General features: G+C 42.1%; 1 protein-coding gene across 5 annotated transcripts in view; it reads left to right on the forward strand.

Moving 5' to 3' along the window:
- CBFA2T3 (CBFA2/RUNX1 partner transcriptional co-repressor 3) overlaps positions 1-19,315 on the forward strand; it is a 392,405-nt gene that overhangs the window by 151,268 nt on the left and 221,822 nt on the right. For all 5 annotated transcript variants that reach the window (XM_056526035.1, XM_056526036.1, XM_056526034.1 and 2 more), the window contains one exon: positions 5,616-5,721. In XM_056526035.1, the coding sequence (XP_056382010.1) occupies positions 5,616-5,721 (106 nt within the window). The remainder of the gene's footprint in view (positions 1-5,615; positions 5,722-19,315) is intronic.

Below are 19,315 nucleotides of genomic sequence, written 5' to 3' on the forward strand. Positions count from 1 at the left end.
ATACTCTGACTGTTACAAAGGGATTACTACATGAGTCAGTTTTGGGTCCTATTCTTTGTTATATATTTATTAATGACCTTGTACATGGGGAAGAAAAAAAACATGCAGAAGAAAACACGTGGAAGAAAAAAAACAAGGCTGGCAATATGTATTATATAGAAAAATACTGTTAACAACCTACATGTATAAGGACTTTTTAGGAGTTTTAGTCAACAGTAAATTTAACTGTAGCGACCAGTGTCAGGAAGCCAAACTATTTACAGTGCTGGGCACCAGTGTACAAGATAAAGTAAAGCTAAAGAGGAATCACAGACGAGGAACCAGAGTAATATGGGGCATGGGAGGACAACAGCACTGAGAAATATGATCAGAATTAGGGTTATTTAGTTTATAAAATGACTGCTTTGGCACAACCTAGTAACTATGTATAACTATATCAGGGGGCAGTACAGAGATCTCTTCCATGCAATACAGTATTTATACCCAGGACTGTTTCTACTTCTAGAGGAAAGAAGGTTTCCACACCAGCACAGATGGGGTTCTTTACTGTAAGAGCAGTGAGACTGTGGAACCATGTGCTACAGGAAGAAGTCATAAAGAGTTCAAAAGAGTTCAAAAGGGGTCTGGATACATTTATAGAGAGTAATGACAGTACAGGTTATAGATACTAGATTTATAGAGACAGAATTTTGATTCAGGGATTTGGAGTCAGGAAGGAATTTTTCCCTTGGTATAGGGCAATTAGCATCTGCGTCATAAGGATTTTTTGCCTTTTTTCGGATCAAAACAGTAGGCACATAATAGGGATATATGTTGAACTTGATGGACTGTAGTTTTTTCTTAACCTGATGAACTGTGTAACTATATTGGTGAGGATGTAATGGTGCCAGGAGTGTTTTCTTTGAAAGCACTAGGCCCCGTAAAAAGGAATCAGAAAACTATGGTTTGTTTGTTTATTTGGTGTTTTTTTTTATTTTATTTTTTAACAGCATCCGATTTGTCCACTGGGCTGTGCCTGTTAATACAACTCATTCCCATTGAATGCAACAGTCTATCTGAATATTATTGCCACATGCATACCTTTTTTGCCATCTACCATCTACTTTAGCAGGATAACTTCATATTTTAAAGCATCTGCATATGTTGGCTCAGTGTTGGATCAATGACTTCACAGCCACCGGATCTTAACCCCTTAACGACCAAGGACGTATATTTACGTCCTTGGCTGGCTCCCGCGATATAACGCGGGGTCACGCGGTGACCCCGCGTCATATCGGGCCGGTCCCGGCATGTATCTGATGCCGGGACTTGGGGCTAATAGCGCGCAGCAGCGATTGCGGTGCCGCGCGCTATTAACCCTTTAGACGCGGCGTTCAAAGTTGAACGCCACGTGTAAACCGAAAGTGAAAGCTGCCCGGCTGCTCAGCGGGGCTGATCGGGACTACCGCAGGGAAAATGCGGAGTCCCGATCAGCTGGGATACGAGCGGAGGTCCTCTTACCTGCCTCCGGCGTGTCCCCTCGGCGATTGATTGCTCCAAGCCTGAGATTCAGGCTTGAGCAATCGATCACCAATAACGCTGATCATTGCAAAGCTGTTGCTTTGCAGTGAACAGTGCTGGCAATCAGTGTGTGCAGTGTTATAGGTCCCTATGGGAGCTATTACACTGCAAAAAAAATGTGTAAAAAAAAAAGTTAATAAATGTGAGTTAACCCTTTCCTTAATAAAAGTTCAAATTACCCCCCTTTTCCCATAAAAAAACCAACAACATGTAAATAAAAATAAATATAAACATATGTGGTATTGCCGCGTGCGTAAATGTGCGAACTATAAAAATATATCATTAATGAAACTGTACAGTCAATGACGTACGTGCAAAAAAATTCCAAAGTCTAAAATAACGTATTTTTGGTCGCTTTTTATATCATGAAAAAATGAATAAAAAGTGATCAAAAAGTCAGATCAATACAAAAATGGTACCGATAAAAACTTCAGATCACGGCGCAAAAATGAGCCCTCATACCGCCCCATATGCGGAAAAATAAAAAAGTTATAGGGGTCAGAAGATGACAATTTTAACTGTATACATTTTTCTGCATGTAGTTATGATTTTTTACAGAAGTACGACAAAATCAAACCTATATAAATAGGGTATCATTTTAATCGTATGGACCTACAGAATAAAGATATGGTGTCATTTTTACTGAAAAATGTACTGTGTAGAAAAAGAAGCCCCCAAAAGTTAAAAAATAGCGTTTTTTCTTAAATTTCATCATACAATGATTTTCTTTTCCGTTTCGCCGTAGATTTTTGGGTAAAATGACTGATGTCACTGCAAAGTAGAATTGGTGGCGCAAAAAATAAGCCATCATATGGATTTTTAGGTGCAAAATTGAAAGGGTTATGATTTTTAAAGGGTGAGGAGGAAAAAACCAAAGTGCAAAAACGGAAAAACCGGTGGTCCTTAAGGGGTTAATACTGTGGAGCACCTATGCATGATTGTGGAATGGAAGATTCGCTGCAGAATACTTGTCAATAATCTCCAAAGAATTTTACCAGCACTTTGCTGAATCCTTGACATGAAGAATTCTACTAGCAATGCGGGGTGGGTTCCTATCAAGGCTTAAAGTGGTCACTGTGTATAACCATGTCTAGTGCACCAATGAGAAATAATCTACAATACTGTTGGACCCAATAGTATATTGAGATCGATTACATAATTGATGGAAATTCAGGCTATTTAATAGAGAGCTTCCAATTTGATTATACTATAGTATAATGTGCAGCTGTTGCCCGTTGTACACACAATAAACAAAGCATATTTCATTATACAGGACAGAGGCATGTCATATTGTAGCATCTCATCACTCACCTTTGTGCTTCATTTAAATTCTATGTTCATTGTTTTGGTTACCTGTATTATACCAACCCCCCAACCCAATGCTCACCCCCAATTCGATACCTCCTTCCCTAGCCTCCCTTCCCCCCATCCCCTCATACTCATTTCCAGCATTCCTCTTAATACCACATTAACGAAGGCTGCTCATTTGAATACATAATCAGTTTCAGCATTCTGCCTGGCTAATTTCGAGGTGGGGAAGAAAAAGCAAGGGATTGGGGGGGGGGGGGGGGGGGACACCAGAAGGATAGAGGAATTTGCATATTAATTTTCTAGAAAGAAAGAAAATGTTTGCAGCATTCTTCCATGGATATACAATGGGTTTTAACACCTCCTTTCCCAAGACAGTGTCTCATCTTTAACACTGTGACTTCCACAGGCCCTAACTCTGCTTTGGCAAAGCAATGTCTTGGCACCGGCTCATGCAACAGAGGGGTTAAAGGTATCACTTGAGAATTTAATCACACAAATTACAGAGCATCTGCTAACCTCTTTTATGCGAGCGTATGCATGCAGAGCATTGCAGCAGCATCAATCCATTGGGAAGTCTACATTGTGCAGCACATCACGCCCTGAACTAAAGATCCACAGAACCTTGTTTAACTTGATCAAAGGCACAGACATACCCTGTGTGCAGAAGATACTGAGCATTGACTAGAAATACTATAGAAAGATTTAGACAGTGACTTAAGTACATTTGAAGAGCATCATTTCCAACTGAAGATCGGCAAAATGTTCATAGATTAACATGAAATTGGATTAAAAATAATATATGGAATTCCCTGAGTTCATCAGCCAAATAACTTGAATAGGAAACTCTCTAGTCCATTACTTTTTTTTTTAGTCCCGTAATAAATACTCTCCTATAGATGGTTATCATGTAGCAATTATGACCACAATCAGATTGGAAATGTCAGTTCTATGTGGAAATAAATGTGTGAATGGTCAAGGTAATGAAGGCCATGAAGTCAGATCTTCAGTTATTAAGTAGGGCACTGTCACTGCAATAGTATTCTTCAGTTCATGAAATCCGATTCATTAAAGAGAATATTACATCTAATTTAGCATGATGATGGCACATTTTATGCTTCTGTTTTACAAAAATATCTATACATGAACAGTTTAGAAAAAATTCCCGAAAGCGAATCATCTGAACATTATTGTGAATAACATTGTCCAAACATTGAAGAGCTCTCCCCGAAGTCCCATATAAACATACAGTATAGACTAAATTGCCCAAACATCCATGTTAACTGTCATAGGGCAAAATAAGTAATGGCTAAAAACCTCTGGCACGTTGTTATTCCCCAGGAGAAGAAAGGTTTGGGCATCTTGTATTTGGAGTTTCATAAAAAAAAAATCTGCTGTCGCTTCCTGTCCCCAGAAAAAAATATTAAAAAGTCCCCCAAATTATCTGGTTAGTGAAAGTCATCAATTAGTACAGTTCAAAATCAACCATCAACTATATTATTCTCCATTAAAAATGTATAGCAAGGGGACTGCGACAAGATTCTAAATGTCCCAGATGTGGCCTCCTAAAAGCAGATATACTGCATATGATTTGGAATTGTAGAAAGGTGATGGTGCTCTGGGAGGTATTGTAGAAGAGATCCAAAAGAGAATGAATTATAGGGTTATCTTAGAACCCAAAGTATGGATTTTGGGTGAAACCTCAAGCCTTCCACAGAGAAATAGGAAAAGTATAACTGAAACAATAGAATTAAAAAATCTAGTAGAAATAAGGATGTCTTCTCAAGGTCATACACAAATCTAGAATGTTGCACCTTTTGCCTGATTGTGGTTACCTCTTCTACAAGTGAGTATGGTCCGTTGATCTTTCAATATGGCATGTTTACAAGTGACCACATAAATAGAGATTAAGCTTTTGTGCACAGTAGTCTTTCCACTGCGCAGCGGCAGGGACATTTTCAAACATTATATCCTCATCATCCCTGCTGGCAGGAATTTCTCTTGGGGACGGTGAGGAAGATTTTACCATATATAACGTGTTGCCACGTTATGTGGTATGACATTTCTCTGTACCAGACCCCAGAGTGTATAAATAAAAATAAAAAAATAAAATCATATTTACCTTCCTCCAGCCCCAGCAGCTGCTATTCTGCCGCTTCCTGTCCCCTGCACTTGCCACTGCTTTGTGGTTCCTGTGACACATTTATGCCACAGGAACTGCCTATTTAGCCAATCACTGGCCACAGCGGTGACCCACACTGGCTGAGCGAGCAGTTCCTAAAGGGTCGAAACATCACAGAAACCAGAAAACAGCGGTGAGCATATGGGACAGGAAGCATCAGAGTGGTAAATGAGGGAGATCAGGGCACATGACTTTTATTTTAGTTTTTACATCACCCTGGGCCAATTGAAACTTTTTTTTTTTAAACTAATGATGGACAAACTCTTTAAGGGCTACTGAAAATCCTATGGAAAGTGTTCTTAGATAACTTGACTGTCCTGCTTACCAAGGAGTTTCTGTGATCTTCGGAAAGCAACATGAAAGAAATCCAGTTAGGTCTATTAGCCCTGGTTTCTTCATTCCTCTGGTGTAACTGGGGGTGGGTACATTGTATGAGATCACAGCTGTACTGTGTAGCAAACGGTTAACATTCCTTGGTCTTGTGTGCCTCTGTAGTAATGTGCAGATCTTAATTTGCATACTGCAGTGTGCGCGCAATTAAAATGTACTTTTAATTTCCTCACAGCAAATGACTTCTGGTCTTTCACTGCGCTCACAAATACCAAGAATCTGCCTGAGTCAGGAAAAGACGGCTTCAAGAGCTTTCACCAATTTTACTTCTATTCTAAATGGTAATTATCAATACAAAAAAAAATGTACACAGTTCTGCTGTCTTCAACAGTGAAGACATGGTTTATATATCAATGAATAGTAGGCTAGTTCTCATGTGTGACATTATGCTTATATGCTGTACGACATTTGTGTATTCACATAAACACTGCACATCTGGTTTTGGCTCACAACCAAAACTTGAAATTCATCTCTCTGTTGTTCAGTGTAAAAATCCTGTAAAGTGAAATGTCATGGTATGACAACCTGAAACAAAAAGCAGGTTGCCCTACAGCTACAGAATCTCAACATACTTCATGCTTTGTAACAACAATTCAGATATCAAGGCTGCAGGCAACATAGTCAGAAGGATGTACTAACTGGCATACATACAAAATCCATCCTAGATCCATCCTAAATCCATCTTAGCTGTCATACGGTCCATGGATAGTTTGTAATAAAGATGGTCTCATTTATTGTGCTTGTGTGCAGTGTCAACATGTGCAAGGCTTGATCTCTTCACAAACACCAGAGCTTAAGCAAATAAGTTGAAGAAGGTAACCTAACAATCAGCCTACTTATGTCTTACAAGAAACTAGAAGAGGCAAAAACAGGGTTGGCATCAGGAACCAGCCTACCTGGGCTGATAAGAGGGCCTGCTGGGCTTGCTTTTTATAATTGTTTGGTGTGGAGGGGCATGGAAATCTAATTAAACATATTATATACTTGCAACAAAGGATATAGAAGCCAGGGATAAAAGTAACTTCACCTTTATTTCATCCATGTAAAAACATCGACATGGATCAATCCCAAAGACAATGGAAGTAGAATAAAAATCAGGAAATGCTCAGTATGACGCGTTTCAGGTCATGTGACCTTTCATCAGAAGCATATTCTATACTTGCTCTATAGAAGGGTTGGGTAGACTGTGGGCCCACTATTCATCCCTTGACAAACAAACTCCTGACTCTTCTCACACATTGTAGAGGGATAACATAATTGTTACGCCTAGCGCTCCGGGTCCCCGCTCCTCCCCGGAGCGCTCACGGCGTCTCTTTCCCTGCAGCTCCCCGGTCAGTCCCGCTGACCGGGAGCGCTGCTCTGTCATGGCCGTTGGGGATGCGGTTCGCACAGCGGGACGCGCCCGCTCGCGAATCGCATCCCAGGTCACTTACCCGTTCCCGTCTCCTGCGGTCATGTGCTGGCGCGCGCGGCTCCGCTCTCTAGGGCGCGCGCGCGCCAGCTCCCTGAGACTTAAAGGGCCAGTGCACCAATGATTGGTGCCTGGCCCAATTAGCTTAATTGGTTCCCACCTGTTCCCTGCTTATATCTAGTCTCCTCCCTTGCTCTCCCTTGCCGGATCTTGTTGCCTTAGTGCCAGTGAAAGCGTTCTTTGTGTGTTTATACCCTGTGTACCAGTACCTTTGCTATCTCCCTTGACTACGAACCTTGCCGCCTGCCCCCGACCTTCTGCTACGTCCGACCTTGCTACTGCCTACTCCCTTGTACCTCGCCTATCTTCTGTATCTTCAGCAGCCAGAGAGGTGAGCCGTTGCTAGTGGATACGACCTGGTCACTACCGCCGCAGCAAGACCATCCCGCTTTGCGGCGGGCTCTGGTGAAAACCTGTAGTGTCTTAGAACCGGTCCACTAGCGCGGTCCTCGCCATCCCTCTCTGGCACAGAGGATCCACCTCCTGCCAGCCGGCATCGTGACAGTAGATCCGGCCATGGATCCCGCTGAGGTTCCCCTGCCAGTTGCCTCTGATATCACCACGGTGGTCGCCCAGCAAGCCCGACAGATCGCCCATCTAACCCACCAGATGTCAGAAATGTCCACCATTGTGCACCAACTTCAGTCGCAACTTCATCAGCAATCATCTCCTCCGCCAGCTCCTGCACCCCTTCCGCAGCGAGTGGCCACTCCTAGCCTCCGCCTGTCTTTGCCGGACAAATTTAATGGGGACTCTAAGTTTTGCCGTGGCTTCCTTTCGCAATGTTCCCTGCACTTGGAGATGATGTCGGATCAGTTTCCTACTGAAAGGTCTAAGGTGGCTTTCGTAGTCAGCCTTCTGTCTGGAAAAGCTCTGTCATGGGCCACACCGCTCTGGGACCGCAATGACCCCGTCACTGCCTCTGTTCACTCCTTCTTCTCGGAAATTCGAAGTGTCTTTGAGGAACCTGCCCGAGCCTCTTCTGCGGAGACTGCCCTGCTGAACCTGGTCCAGGGTAATTCCTCCGTTGGCGAGTACGCCATACAATTCCGTACTCTTGCTTCTGAACTTTCCTGGAATAATGAAGCTCTCTGCGCGACCTTTAAAAAAGGCCTATCCAGCAACATTAAAGATGTTCTGGCCGCACGAGAGACTCCTGCTAGCCTGCATGAACTCATTCATCTAGCCACTCGCATTGACATGCGTTTTTCTGAGAGGCATCAAGAGCTCCGCCAGGAAAAAGACTTAGATCTCTGGACACCTCTCCCACAGTCTCCACTGCAATCTGCGCCTAGGCCTCCCGCCGAGGAGGCCATGCAAGTGGATCGGTCTCGCCTGACCCTGGAAGAGAGGAATCGCCGTAAGGAAGAGAATCTTTGTCTGTACTGTGCCAGTACTGAACATTTTCTGGTGGATTGCCCAATCCGTCCTCCACGTCTGGGAAACGCACGCTCGCACTCAGCTCTCGTGGGTGTGGCGTCTCTTGATGTCAAGTCGGCTTCTCCACGTCTCACGGTACCTGTTCGGATTTCCACTTCAGCCAGCTCTCCCCTCTCAGCCGTGGCCTGCCTGGACTCTGGAGCTTCTGGGAATTTTATTCGGGACTCCTTTGTGAATAAATTCCGTATTCCGGTGACCCGTCTTGTCAAGCCACTCCACGTTTCCGCGGTCAACGGAGCCAGGTTGGACTGTACCATACGTTTCCGCACGGAGCCCCTTCTTCTGAGCATCGGATCTCACCACGAGAGGATTGAACTTTTGGTCCTCCCCAATTGCACCTCGGAAATTCTCCTTGGACTTCCCTGGCTTCAACTTCATTCCCCAACCCTGGATTGGTCCACTGGGGAGATCAAGAGTTGGGGGTCCTCTTGTTCCAAGAACTGTCTAAAACCGGTTCCCAGTAACCCTTGCCGTAACTCTGTGGTTCCTCCTGTATCTGGTCCCCCTAAGGTCATTAAGGACTCTGCCTGCCACAGGAAATGCCCCTCCCCCCCTCCCAGTTCCATCAGGCCAGCTTCTGTGTCCCCTCATGGCCCTCGTCCTGGTGTCACACTGCCCCGTGCCAGGTCCCGCCCTCTGCCCTCTCTCCCCATTCCTACTCCTGCGGTTCTGCCTGCCGTTGAGGAATCCCTCCATCCTTTCCCGGTGTCCTCATCCCAGGGGAGGCAGTTACCCGATAAAGAGAAGGGGAGACCTAAGGGGGGGGGTACTGTTACGCCTAGCGCTCCGGGTCCCCGCTCCTCCCCGGAGCGCTCACGGCGTCTCTTTCCCTGCAGCTCCCCGGTCAGTCCCGCTGACCGGGAGCGCTGCTCTGTCATGGCCGTTGGGGATGCGGTTCGCACAGCGGGACGCGCCCGCTCGCGAATCGCATCCCAGGTCACTTACCCGTTCCCGTCTCCTGCGGTCATGTGCTGGCGCGCGCGGCTCCGCTCTCTAGGGCGCGCGCGCGCCAGCTCCCTGAGACTTAAAGGGCCAGTGCACCAATGATTGGTGCCTGGCCCAATTAGCTTAATTGGTTCCCACCTGTTCCCTGCTTATATCTAGTCTCCTCCCTTGCTCTCCCTTGCCGGATCTTGTTGCCTTAGTGCCAGTGAAAGCGTTCTTTGTGTGTTTATACCCTGTGTACCAGTACCTTTGCTATCTCCCTTGACTACGAACCTTGCCGCCTGCCCCCGACCTTCTGCTACGTCCGACCTTGCTACTGCCTACTCCCTTGTACCTCGCCTATCTTCTGTATCTTCAGCAGCCAGAGAGGTGAGCCGTTGCTAGTGGATACGACCTGGTCACTACCGCCGCAGCAAGACCATCCCGCTTTGCGGCGGGCTCTGGTGAAAACCTGTAGTGTCTTAGAACCGGTCCACTAGCGCGGTCCTCGCCATCCCTCTCTGGCACAGAGGATCCACCTCCTGCCAGCCGGCATCGTGACAATAATACGAATATCCAGTGCCTTGGCACACCATCAGTTCCACGTAATACACAAAGTTAAATAAAAAAAAAAAGTCTGTTTCCAGTATAACAAATGTTTCTAGCAGTTGAACGGTATATAAGGTGCCTATAATTCAAATACTTTTATAATAATTTCTAATCTAATGGGGCTCAGTCACCTATTAACTTTGGTCTGTTAAGTTCTTACGTTTCCAGTAGTTGACCATTGGAATACAATGAATTTATGTTTCTATCCTCTTGGCTTTCTACCACTGGATTAGTCACAAGCAGCCAACCCTTCAGGGTGATGGATGTCTTATTGCTGTATTACTGAGAATATTACTGCTGTTTATATCGATCCAACACATCGTTAAACTACTTAAGAACTTTAGTGTTAAAAGTAAGAGGACTATGAAAGCCAAAGACGACGTCATGTTTGCTCTTCCTCTATCTACTGGGTTTGTACAAAAGCCCTTAATTTGGTTCAGTAAGTAAAGGGGCACAGGATTGTTGAAACCTGGCAGACCATAATCCATGATTAAATGAAAAAAAAAAAAAGCAACTTCTCATCACCAATTACATCATCTCATCATCTTTTCATTGTATCATTTCACTGTTCAGAAGTGTAACTTAAATTTCCTTGTTTCCAATGCTGAATATGTAACAATGCCTAATTACTATGTTCCATTTATAATACTGGTGTCTAATGTAGGAGAGGTGTTCTTTGAACCCCTCAGGCACAAGGGTACTTTTGCTTTCCCTATGTTTACATCCATACTTTGGATCCAGTGTGCCATAATCTGGAGCAAGCAGGCAAGTAAAACACTTATCAAAACCTGTGCAGAAGCAAAGTTGCCCAGTTGCCCATAGCAACCAATCAGCTCACTTCTTACATTCTTAACAAGGCATTCTGAAAAATGAAAGAAGCGAGCTGATTGGTTGCTATGGGCAACTTTGCCTCTACACAGGTTTTGATAAATCTCTAAATCTCCCCCTATATAAAACCTTTCAAGGGCATAATTTTCAGACCAAAGGCAAACATTCACCCTCAGATTGAATTCACACACAGTGCCTTTATGCATTTCTTTTAGCATTGTCACCTGTTTTATTCCCCCCCCCCCCCCCCAAGAGTTTCTACTTGCTATTAAATATATACATACACAGTGGCCCTGATTTATCAATCTGTCTGAGACAGAAACTGGAGTGATTTTCCCAAGCAACCAATCACGGCTCAGCTTTCCTTTTACCATAGCTCCCTAAACTATAAAACATGAGCTGTGATTGGTTGCTTGGGAAAATCACTCAAGTTTCTGTCTCAGACAGATTGATAAATCAGGGCCAGTATGTTTGCTTTGGTGTATTTGGGGCTTGTGGCATGTTTTTATTTCCAAAACACAGCTTGCTTGAGGGTATGGTATGTTTTTTTGTTATATTTCACACCCTGTTATCCTTCATGTCTTTTTGTTATTATGTAATGTCATATAAATAAAAAGTGGATACCATACTCTTAGACTTACAGTGTCTTGTTTTTCTTAAAGATCTTTAACACTTTAAGGACTCAGGGTTTTTCCGTTTTTGTTTTATCCTCATCACCTTCTAAAAATCATAACGCTTTCAATTTTGCACATACAGACCCATATGAGGGTTTTTATTTTGTTGCCACCAATTGTACTTTATAATGATATCAATCATTTCACCACAAACTTTACTCGAAAGCAGAAAAAAAATATTTGTGAGGCAAAATTGGGAAAAAAACACAATTTTGTAAATTTTTGGGGCTTCCGATTCTATGCAGTGCACTTTTCAGTAAAAATGACACCATATCTTAATTCTGTAGGCCCATACGGCTACATGGATACCTATTTATATAGGTTTTATTTTATTTTACTACTTAAAAAAATTATAACTACATGCACCAAAATTAGTATGTGTAAAATTGTCATCTTCTGACTTTGCTTTTTATACATTTTTTTAGGGTATACAAAGTAACAAAAAATACACAATTTTGGACTTTGGAATTTTTTTGCGTGTACGCCATTGACCGTGCGGTTTAATTAACATTATATTTTTATAATTCGGACATTTATTGACGCAGCGATACCACATATGTTTATTTTTATTATGTTTACATATTTTTTATATGGAATTTGGGAAAAGGGGGGGTGATTCAAACTTTTAATAAGGAAGGGGTTAATGTTTGTTTGGTTTTTTTACTTTTTATTTAACTTTATTATTTTTTATTTTTTTTTCACCTTTAGTCCCTTTAGGGGACTTTTTGGAGGAATCAAGTAGATTCGTTCCATAAAACCACATTGATCTGTGTTCTCTGCGCTTGATTGATAAAGCCTAGTTCAGCCAGGCTCTATCAAACACAGAGCCGGGACAGAAGCATTAAGAGAGGTAAGCCCTCTGGCTACCTCCACGGTGGATCACCCCCCTTGCAATCCACCCCACTGGACCACCAGGGATGGTTTAAATGTCCCTTTAGACACCGCTGTCAACTTTGACAATGGCGATCTAAAGGGTTAATAGTTGGCCATGTCAGCTATTAACAACGGCCTCCAGCTACAGGTATCAGCTGGGGGCCGGCCGGTATGACGCGGGCTCGAGTCGGGAGCCAGCATCATGCACTGCTTGCCATCTCAGGACGGCCACATATATACTGTATGCCGATTTTCCGTTAAGGCTGTGTTACCACTTGGCAATATTGTTTGTTTTTTTAATGTCCATTGCAGTTTTGAGCCAAAGCCAAAAGTGGATCCAGTCTTTCCTTTATATTACTTATTCATCTTGAATACACTGCTGGCTTTGTCTTAAAAACTGCAGTGGCAGTTTTCTAAAAAAAAATAAAAATAAACTGCAAAGTGGAAATGCGGCCTTAGGGTATGTTCACACTGAAGTCTGTTTCGAAATTGTGCGGTGTGAACTCCTAACATAAGTGTGAATGGGTCTTTCGCGGACCCGTTCACGTTGCGTAATTTAAGCTGAAATTGAGCCGCACCAAGAAAGAACATGTTCCTTCTTTGTGCAGCAGTCCCCAAGCACTGCATAGCCGTCAATTCTGTTATACTGAAAACTTCCAAGAGCACAGTGACCTCATGATTCTTAAAAGGAGAAAGTTTTGAACAATTGGGTCTCTTCATTGAGCTGGAAGCCCCACCAAACTAAGTAAACAGGGAGAAGAGCATTGGTGAGAGAGGTGACCAAGTACCCAATGATCACTCTGGCTGAGCGCCAGAGATACTGTCTGCAGATTGGAGAAGTTCCAGAAGGTCAACCATTACAGCAGCACTCTGCAAGTCTGGGTTCTATGGCAGGGAAAAGAGATCACTGTAAATGGGATCAATAAATGGGGTCTGAAGAGCCTACAGCCTATGAGTGAATGGTGGAATAGGCAGCTGACAGCTCCTACTCCACTCTGTCATACTGATCAGGGGCACTGAGCAAAAATTCTAGGTCTTGCACCCCAGATGGCCTATGCTAGTGACACCCCTGTCCACAACAAATCCTAAACTATACAGAATTCTTGGAAATTTTGCTGCGGAAAGACTGAAGATCCGCAACAAAATTTACAACTAAAGATTTGAAGGATTTTTTAACTATCTAATACAAAATCTACTGGCTTTAGTGTGGATTTGCCTTTGTGAACAAGCTATAGTAGCATTGTGCACCTTCCAGGGTGAACATACGCCATACCCCTAGGTGGGGTTCATACTGAGAAATCTCCATCTGGAATTTTTCTGGCCAGAGATTCCTAAGGCAGTCAGTGCTGACTGAATCAGTTGGTGTTTAGGACCTTGCAGATATTGCTGTCCCCATAGATGGCAACATATTCCACATGGATTCAGCTGAAAGAATGAGCAAGATCCTTCTTTCGAAGACAGAATTTCAGCAGTTGAAGCTCCACCGCTAAAATTCCGAAGTGTGGACTGTGCAGTGTAATCTCAATGACAGAAATGGAGTACTGCTGCATAGAAATGATTGGGCATAGTTACTAAGCATAAGTATGCTTGGATATTCCCCAGTATGAACCCTGCATTATTGTATCTTTCATTTAACATATGTACAAACATTTATACATACTATACTTAATGTCACTCGATGATGTGTTATTTATGATGCACTGTGTTTTATTTGTGTATGTCTATAGCACCAGCGTTGAAAAACATCACAAAGCTGGTCCTAGTGGCATGTCAAAAGTTTGGATTGGTGGGGGTCTGAGTGTTTAGACCTCCACGGATCAGGAAAACGAGCCAGGAGAAATTAATGCTCTTTGCATTCTCTCCCTGCTTTGTCATGTGATTGAGACACGCTTGAATTGTATGTCTATGGAGCGTGTCTTAATCACATGACAAAGAAAAGGGAGAGGGGCACTGGATAGCATAAACTTCTCCTGGCTTGTTCTCCTTATCGTCGGAGGTCTAAACACTCTTACCCTCTCCCCCCTGCAGATCAAAACTTTTGACATTTCACTAGGACATATCAAAAGTTTTTCCAAATGACAGGTAATCTTTAAGGATGATTATGTATTCCACGATTTCAGGGAGCCAATGTGTAACCAACAGAAGAGTGGTAACCAGTAGGATTTTCATTCTGATGCCTAATATTGCTGCATGTTCTATATTATTCAGGAAATCTAGGAAAGATGATTGACAGTCTACATTGCAGCTTTGTCGCTCAGCTTTCCCATAAAAAGATGGTCTTTTAATACAGAAAGAATGTAAAAATAAAAATGTACACATTCAAAAAAAAGTCATGGGTTATATTTTTGGGTTTTTAATTCAATGCCCTTAAAGGGGTATTCCAGGCAAAAACTCATATATATATATATATATATATATATATATATATATATATATATATATAAAATCAACTGGCTCCGGAAAGTTAAACAGATTTGTAAATTACTTCTATTAAAAAATCTTAATCCTTCCAATAGTTATTAGCTTCTGAAGTTTTCTGTCTAACTGCTCAATGATGATGTCACGTCCCGGGAGCTGTTCATGATGGGAAAATATCCCCATAGGAACTGCACAGCTCCCGGGATGTGAGTCATCAGAGAGCAGTTAGACAGAATACAACAACTCAACTTCAGAAGCTAATAACTATTGGAAGGATTAAGATTTTTTAATAGAAGTAATTTACAAATCTGTTTAACTTTCCAGAGCCAGTTGATATATAAAAAGCAGGCTGGCAGCTCTGAGTGTTCTCCTTTGTGAACAAAGCAGACTGGCAGCTCGTAGTGTTTAGGACTCCAGCATGAGTCTGAAATGCTTGCTGCCAGGACTGGTAGGGAGACCCCTAGTGGTCATTTCTTCAAAGTGGAAAATTACATAGAAAGAAGCATATTTTTTAATAACATGCAATTGTAAAGTTATTCTGCATACATTAATCTATAATATATCAAAAGTTTTTTTAATGAGAGGTACCCTTTAATATATATATATATATATATATATATATATATATACACAAAAAAAAATGATAGCAAAGTTATTAAAGTGTACAGGAAATACACAGTATGTGATTAGATCCTTCCACTTAATTTTACACAACCATTCACCCCCACTTGAAGAATTCCATAAGCTTTGTGCATATACCAGTACACTCTTCTATTTTCTTCAGTTATGCATTGTGAGTAGAATGCAACAGCATCATTCTTTATGGGGTTGTCAACCTTTTGCTTACAGAATGTATATATATCTCCAGCACTTTGTTGCCATCCATTTCTGGGTGCTCTTTGACTTATGTTTGGGGTCAAGATCTCGGATGCAAACCCAGCTTTCTAACACTGGGCTGTACAGTGCGACCCAAAATCCGTTGGTAATCCTCAGATTTCATCATGCATTGCACACATTCAAGGCACCCAGTACCAGAGGCAGCAAAACAACCCCAAAACATCATTGAACCTCCAACATATTTCACTGTAGGTACTGTGTTCTTTTCTTTGTAGGCCTCATTCCGTTTTCGGTAAACAGTAGAATGATGTGTTTTACCAAAAAGCTCTATCTTTGTCTCATCTGTCCACAAGACGTTTCCCAGAAGGATTTTGACTTACTCAAGTTCATTTTGGCAAAATGTAGTCTTGATTTTTTATGTCTGTGTTAGCAGTGGAGTTTAAACGAGCATCACATGCTTGAAAAAATCTTTTTTTTTCCCCAATTTTGTCCAGCCCATTTTGGGATTTTGGTGTTAATTATGTCTAATTTGCTTTTTTTCCTCCCTTTTTTGATTTAGTTCCAGAATAAACATGTGTATAGCAAAACATGTGTTACTGCAATCCTTTTCTGTGAGAAATACTTCATTTTCTAGAAAAATTTCAGGGGTGCAAACATTTACGGCCATGACTATATATATATATATATATATATATACGTCCAAGGAGGAAGACAGCGCTAGTCCCTGCTCTTATGCCCGTGACCATCCGGATAACCAGTCCAGATACAGAACATCCAATTGGTATAGGTCACAGCAAAAAGTATGCAGACTCCCAATTTCAAAAAGGCTGTGGTCTTTATTTAGGTCATCAGCAATGCATATATAGATATATATATGTTACTTTTTACTTTTTTTTAATTCTTGCAGGGCCCTCTCTCATTCTATTCTATTCAGGCAGGGTCCTCTCTCATTCTATTCTAAATCAGTCTGCCATTTATTGTTTCATGTTCATTAAACTTTGTGTTATGATATGTATATAACACCTTATCAAAGGTACAGCTTCCTGGAACTAAGGAAACGCCAACAAATAAATAATAATGTTGTTTCAAGATCTCTGTTTGCTGCCATCAAACTAAAAATTAATTATTCACATTTAGATGCTAAAAACAATCCTTCCTACTAGCCCAAATTAGATTTTGTTACACTGTATGATTCAATGCAATTCTCTAAGAGCCAAGCACAGAAGGAGCACAAATCCTGCCTTTGTTGAGATGGTTTGCTTCAATATTTCAATATATATATATATATGACATCTAGCTGCGTAGCACACAGAAGATAGCCCAGACTGGATACATTGTAGCAAGTATTAGGTCTGGTTGTGGTTTGTCTCTAGATCTAAACAGGAATATTCCCAGTTAACCTCTCCATTGAAGGTTTTGATAAAAGTTAGAAGAATGGGACGTCTAAAGTAAATCCCTGCCAGTGCAAGAGTTCTCTGTAATGATTTACATAGAAGCGCAGACTTCTTCATAAATCCAGACATATATGGGAGGCAGTCTTAGAAATCTTTGCTAGGTCAAAGCTGACAGAGGTTTTCCCTACAGTTTCACCACCCCCTTTCAGCCACAAGCCAAACTTTTATTTTAAAACATAACTTTTTCGCAAATTGGGTCCATTTTTTTTGCAGTTTGCACTAGGCACAGACTTCATAAATGCCTCACAAAGTGTATTAAAAAGTAGCAGAGGTTTTCATTTTACAATGATTACAGCTTCATTTCTGTATGACTTGACAACTCCTTGAGCCTATGTTCACATGACGGACAGTTGGCTCTTGCTAATATGCCAGTGTTAGGACTGCTTGGAAATGCGCCATAGACAGCAATGCATTTATGAGCAGATTCCGCAGAAAGAATAGACAAATCTATTCTTCCTGCAGATGCTGAAATCAGAATTTCCACTTCAGAAACATCTGCAGAAACGTGCACAGTGTAGCAGAATCCCATTAAAATGCTGCAATGGAATGTCCGTGTGGAATTTTTTTGCAGAAATTCTGCCATGTGAACATGACCTTTAACCCCTTAACGACGAAGGGCGTATAGGTACGTCCTCCGCCGGCTCCCGCGGGGTCACGCGGTGTCCCCGTGGCATATCGGGTCGGTCCCGGCGGCTAATACAGGACATCACCGATCGCGGTGATGCCCTGTTTTAACCCTTCAGATGCGGCGATCAAAGCTGACCGCCGCGTCTGAAGTGAAAGTAACCCAGCTGCTCAGTCGGGCTGTTCGGGACCGCCGCGGTGAAATCGCGGCGTCGCGAACAGCTTACAGGACACCGGGAGGGCCCTTACCTGCCTCCTCGGTGTCCGATCGACAAATGACTGCTCCGTGCCTGAGATCCAGGCAGGAGCAGTCAAGCGCCGATAACACTGATCACAGGCATGTTAATACACGCCAGTGATCTGTGTAAGAGGAAATAAAGACAAAAAAGACAACCGGGAGGCAGCGCCTCGTGTATTACCCTTGGCAGGTGAGGGAACCAAAAAGTATGCTGAATGTACACCCAGGACTTAAGTCAGGGTGGCCGCTCACCTTAAAGTAGAAGAATTGCGCATATCACCCCTTGATTGGGGTACCAGATAGAGTTGGATGAGCTGCCGAGCCTGATGGTCACAGGAGCGTGTCAACGCCCTGTAGAAACTGGAATACTTGTGAGAAAAAAGACCAATGGATCCAGGCGCTGCTTTATCCAGGTATACACAGGATGCAGGTAAGTGTTCTTAATCAAGCAATTTTATTGAACACAAAACAACAAAAGGATCATGACGCGTTTCGGGGTAAATTCCCCTTCCTCAGATGATCTAGGTGCTGCTACAACAAGCACCCTTTATATAATGGCAAGGTGGAGGAGGTACAGGTCAGGAAGGGGTGGGCTGAATGTGATGTCACATCCAGTCCACTTACAAAAAACTTAATTTACATGTAGAAACAGCAGAAAATAATTATTGTCTAAAACATACAGGTGTGCGTTCGATTATGATAATAATATAACATCAATATAAACAGTACTAAGTGATATAACATGGGTGGAATCGGCAATGTGACAAACACATGCGGGAGCTCTGACGAGGTAAACAACATAGCCATGTGGCTGAAAAATAAACATAAACAATGGCATCAGTCTATTGTAAGGCGCTCCACTCGGTCACTGCAACAAAACAACTGCAAAAAAAAAAAAGTGTTAATAAAGATCATTTAACCCCTTCCCTAATAAAAGTTTGAATCACCCCCCCCCCTTTTCGCATAAAAAAAATAAAACAGTGTAAATAAAAATAAACATGTGGTATTGCCGTGTGCGTAAATGTCCGAACTATAAAAATATATCGTTAATTAAACTGCACGGTCAATGGCGTACGCACAAAAAAAATTCCAAAGTCCAAAAAAGCTTATTTTTGGTCACTATTTATACCATTAAAACATGAATAAAAAGTGATCAAAAAGTCAGATCAAAACAAAAATCATACCGATAAAAACTTCAGATCACGGCGCAAAAAATGAGCCCTCATACCGCCCTGTACATGGAAAAGTAAAAAAGTTATAGGGGTCAGAATATGATATTTTTAAACGTATAAATTTTCCTGCATGTAGTTATGATTTTTTCCAGAAGTACGACAAAATGAAACCTATATAAGTAGGGTATCATTTTAACCGTATGGACCGACAGAATAATTATTAGGTTTCATTTTTACTGAAATATGCACTGCGTAGAAACGGAAGCCCCCAAAATTACAAAATGGCATTTTTTCTTTCTTGTCGCACAATGAT

This window comes from Hyla sarda, chromosome 6, assembly GCF_029499605.1.
Source record: "Hyla sarda isolate aHylSar1 chromosome 6, aHylSar1.hap1, whole genome shotgun sequence".
NCBI classification, from domain to species: domain Eukaryota; kingdom Metazoa; phylum Chordata; class Amphibia; order Anura; family Hylidae; genus Hyla; species Hyla sarda.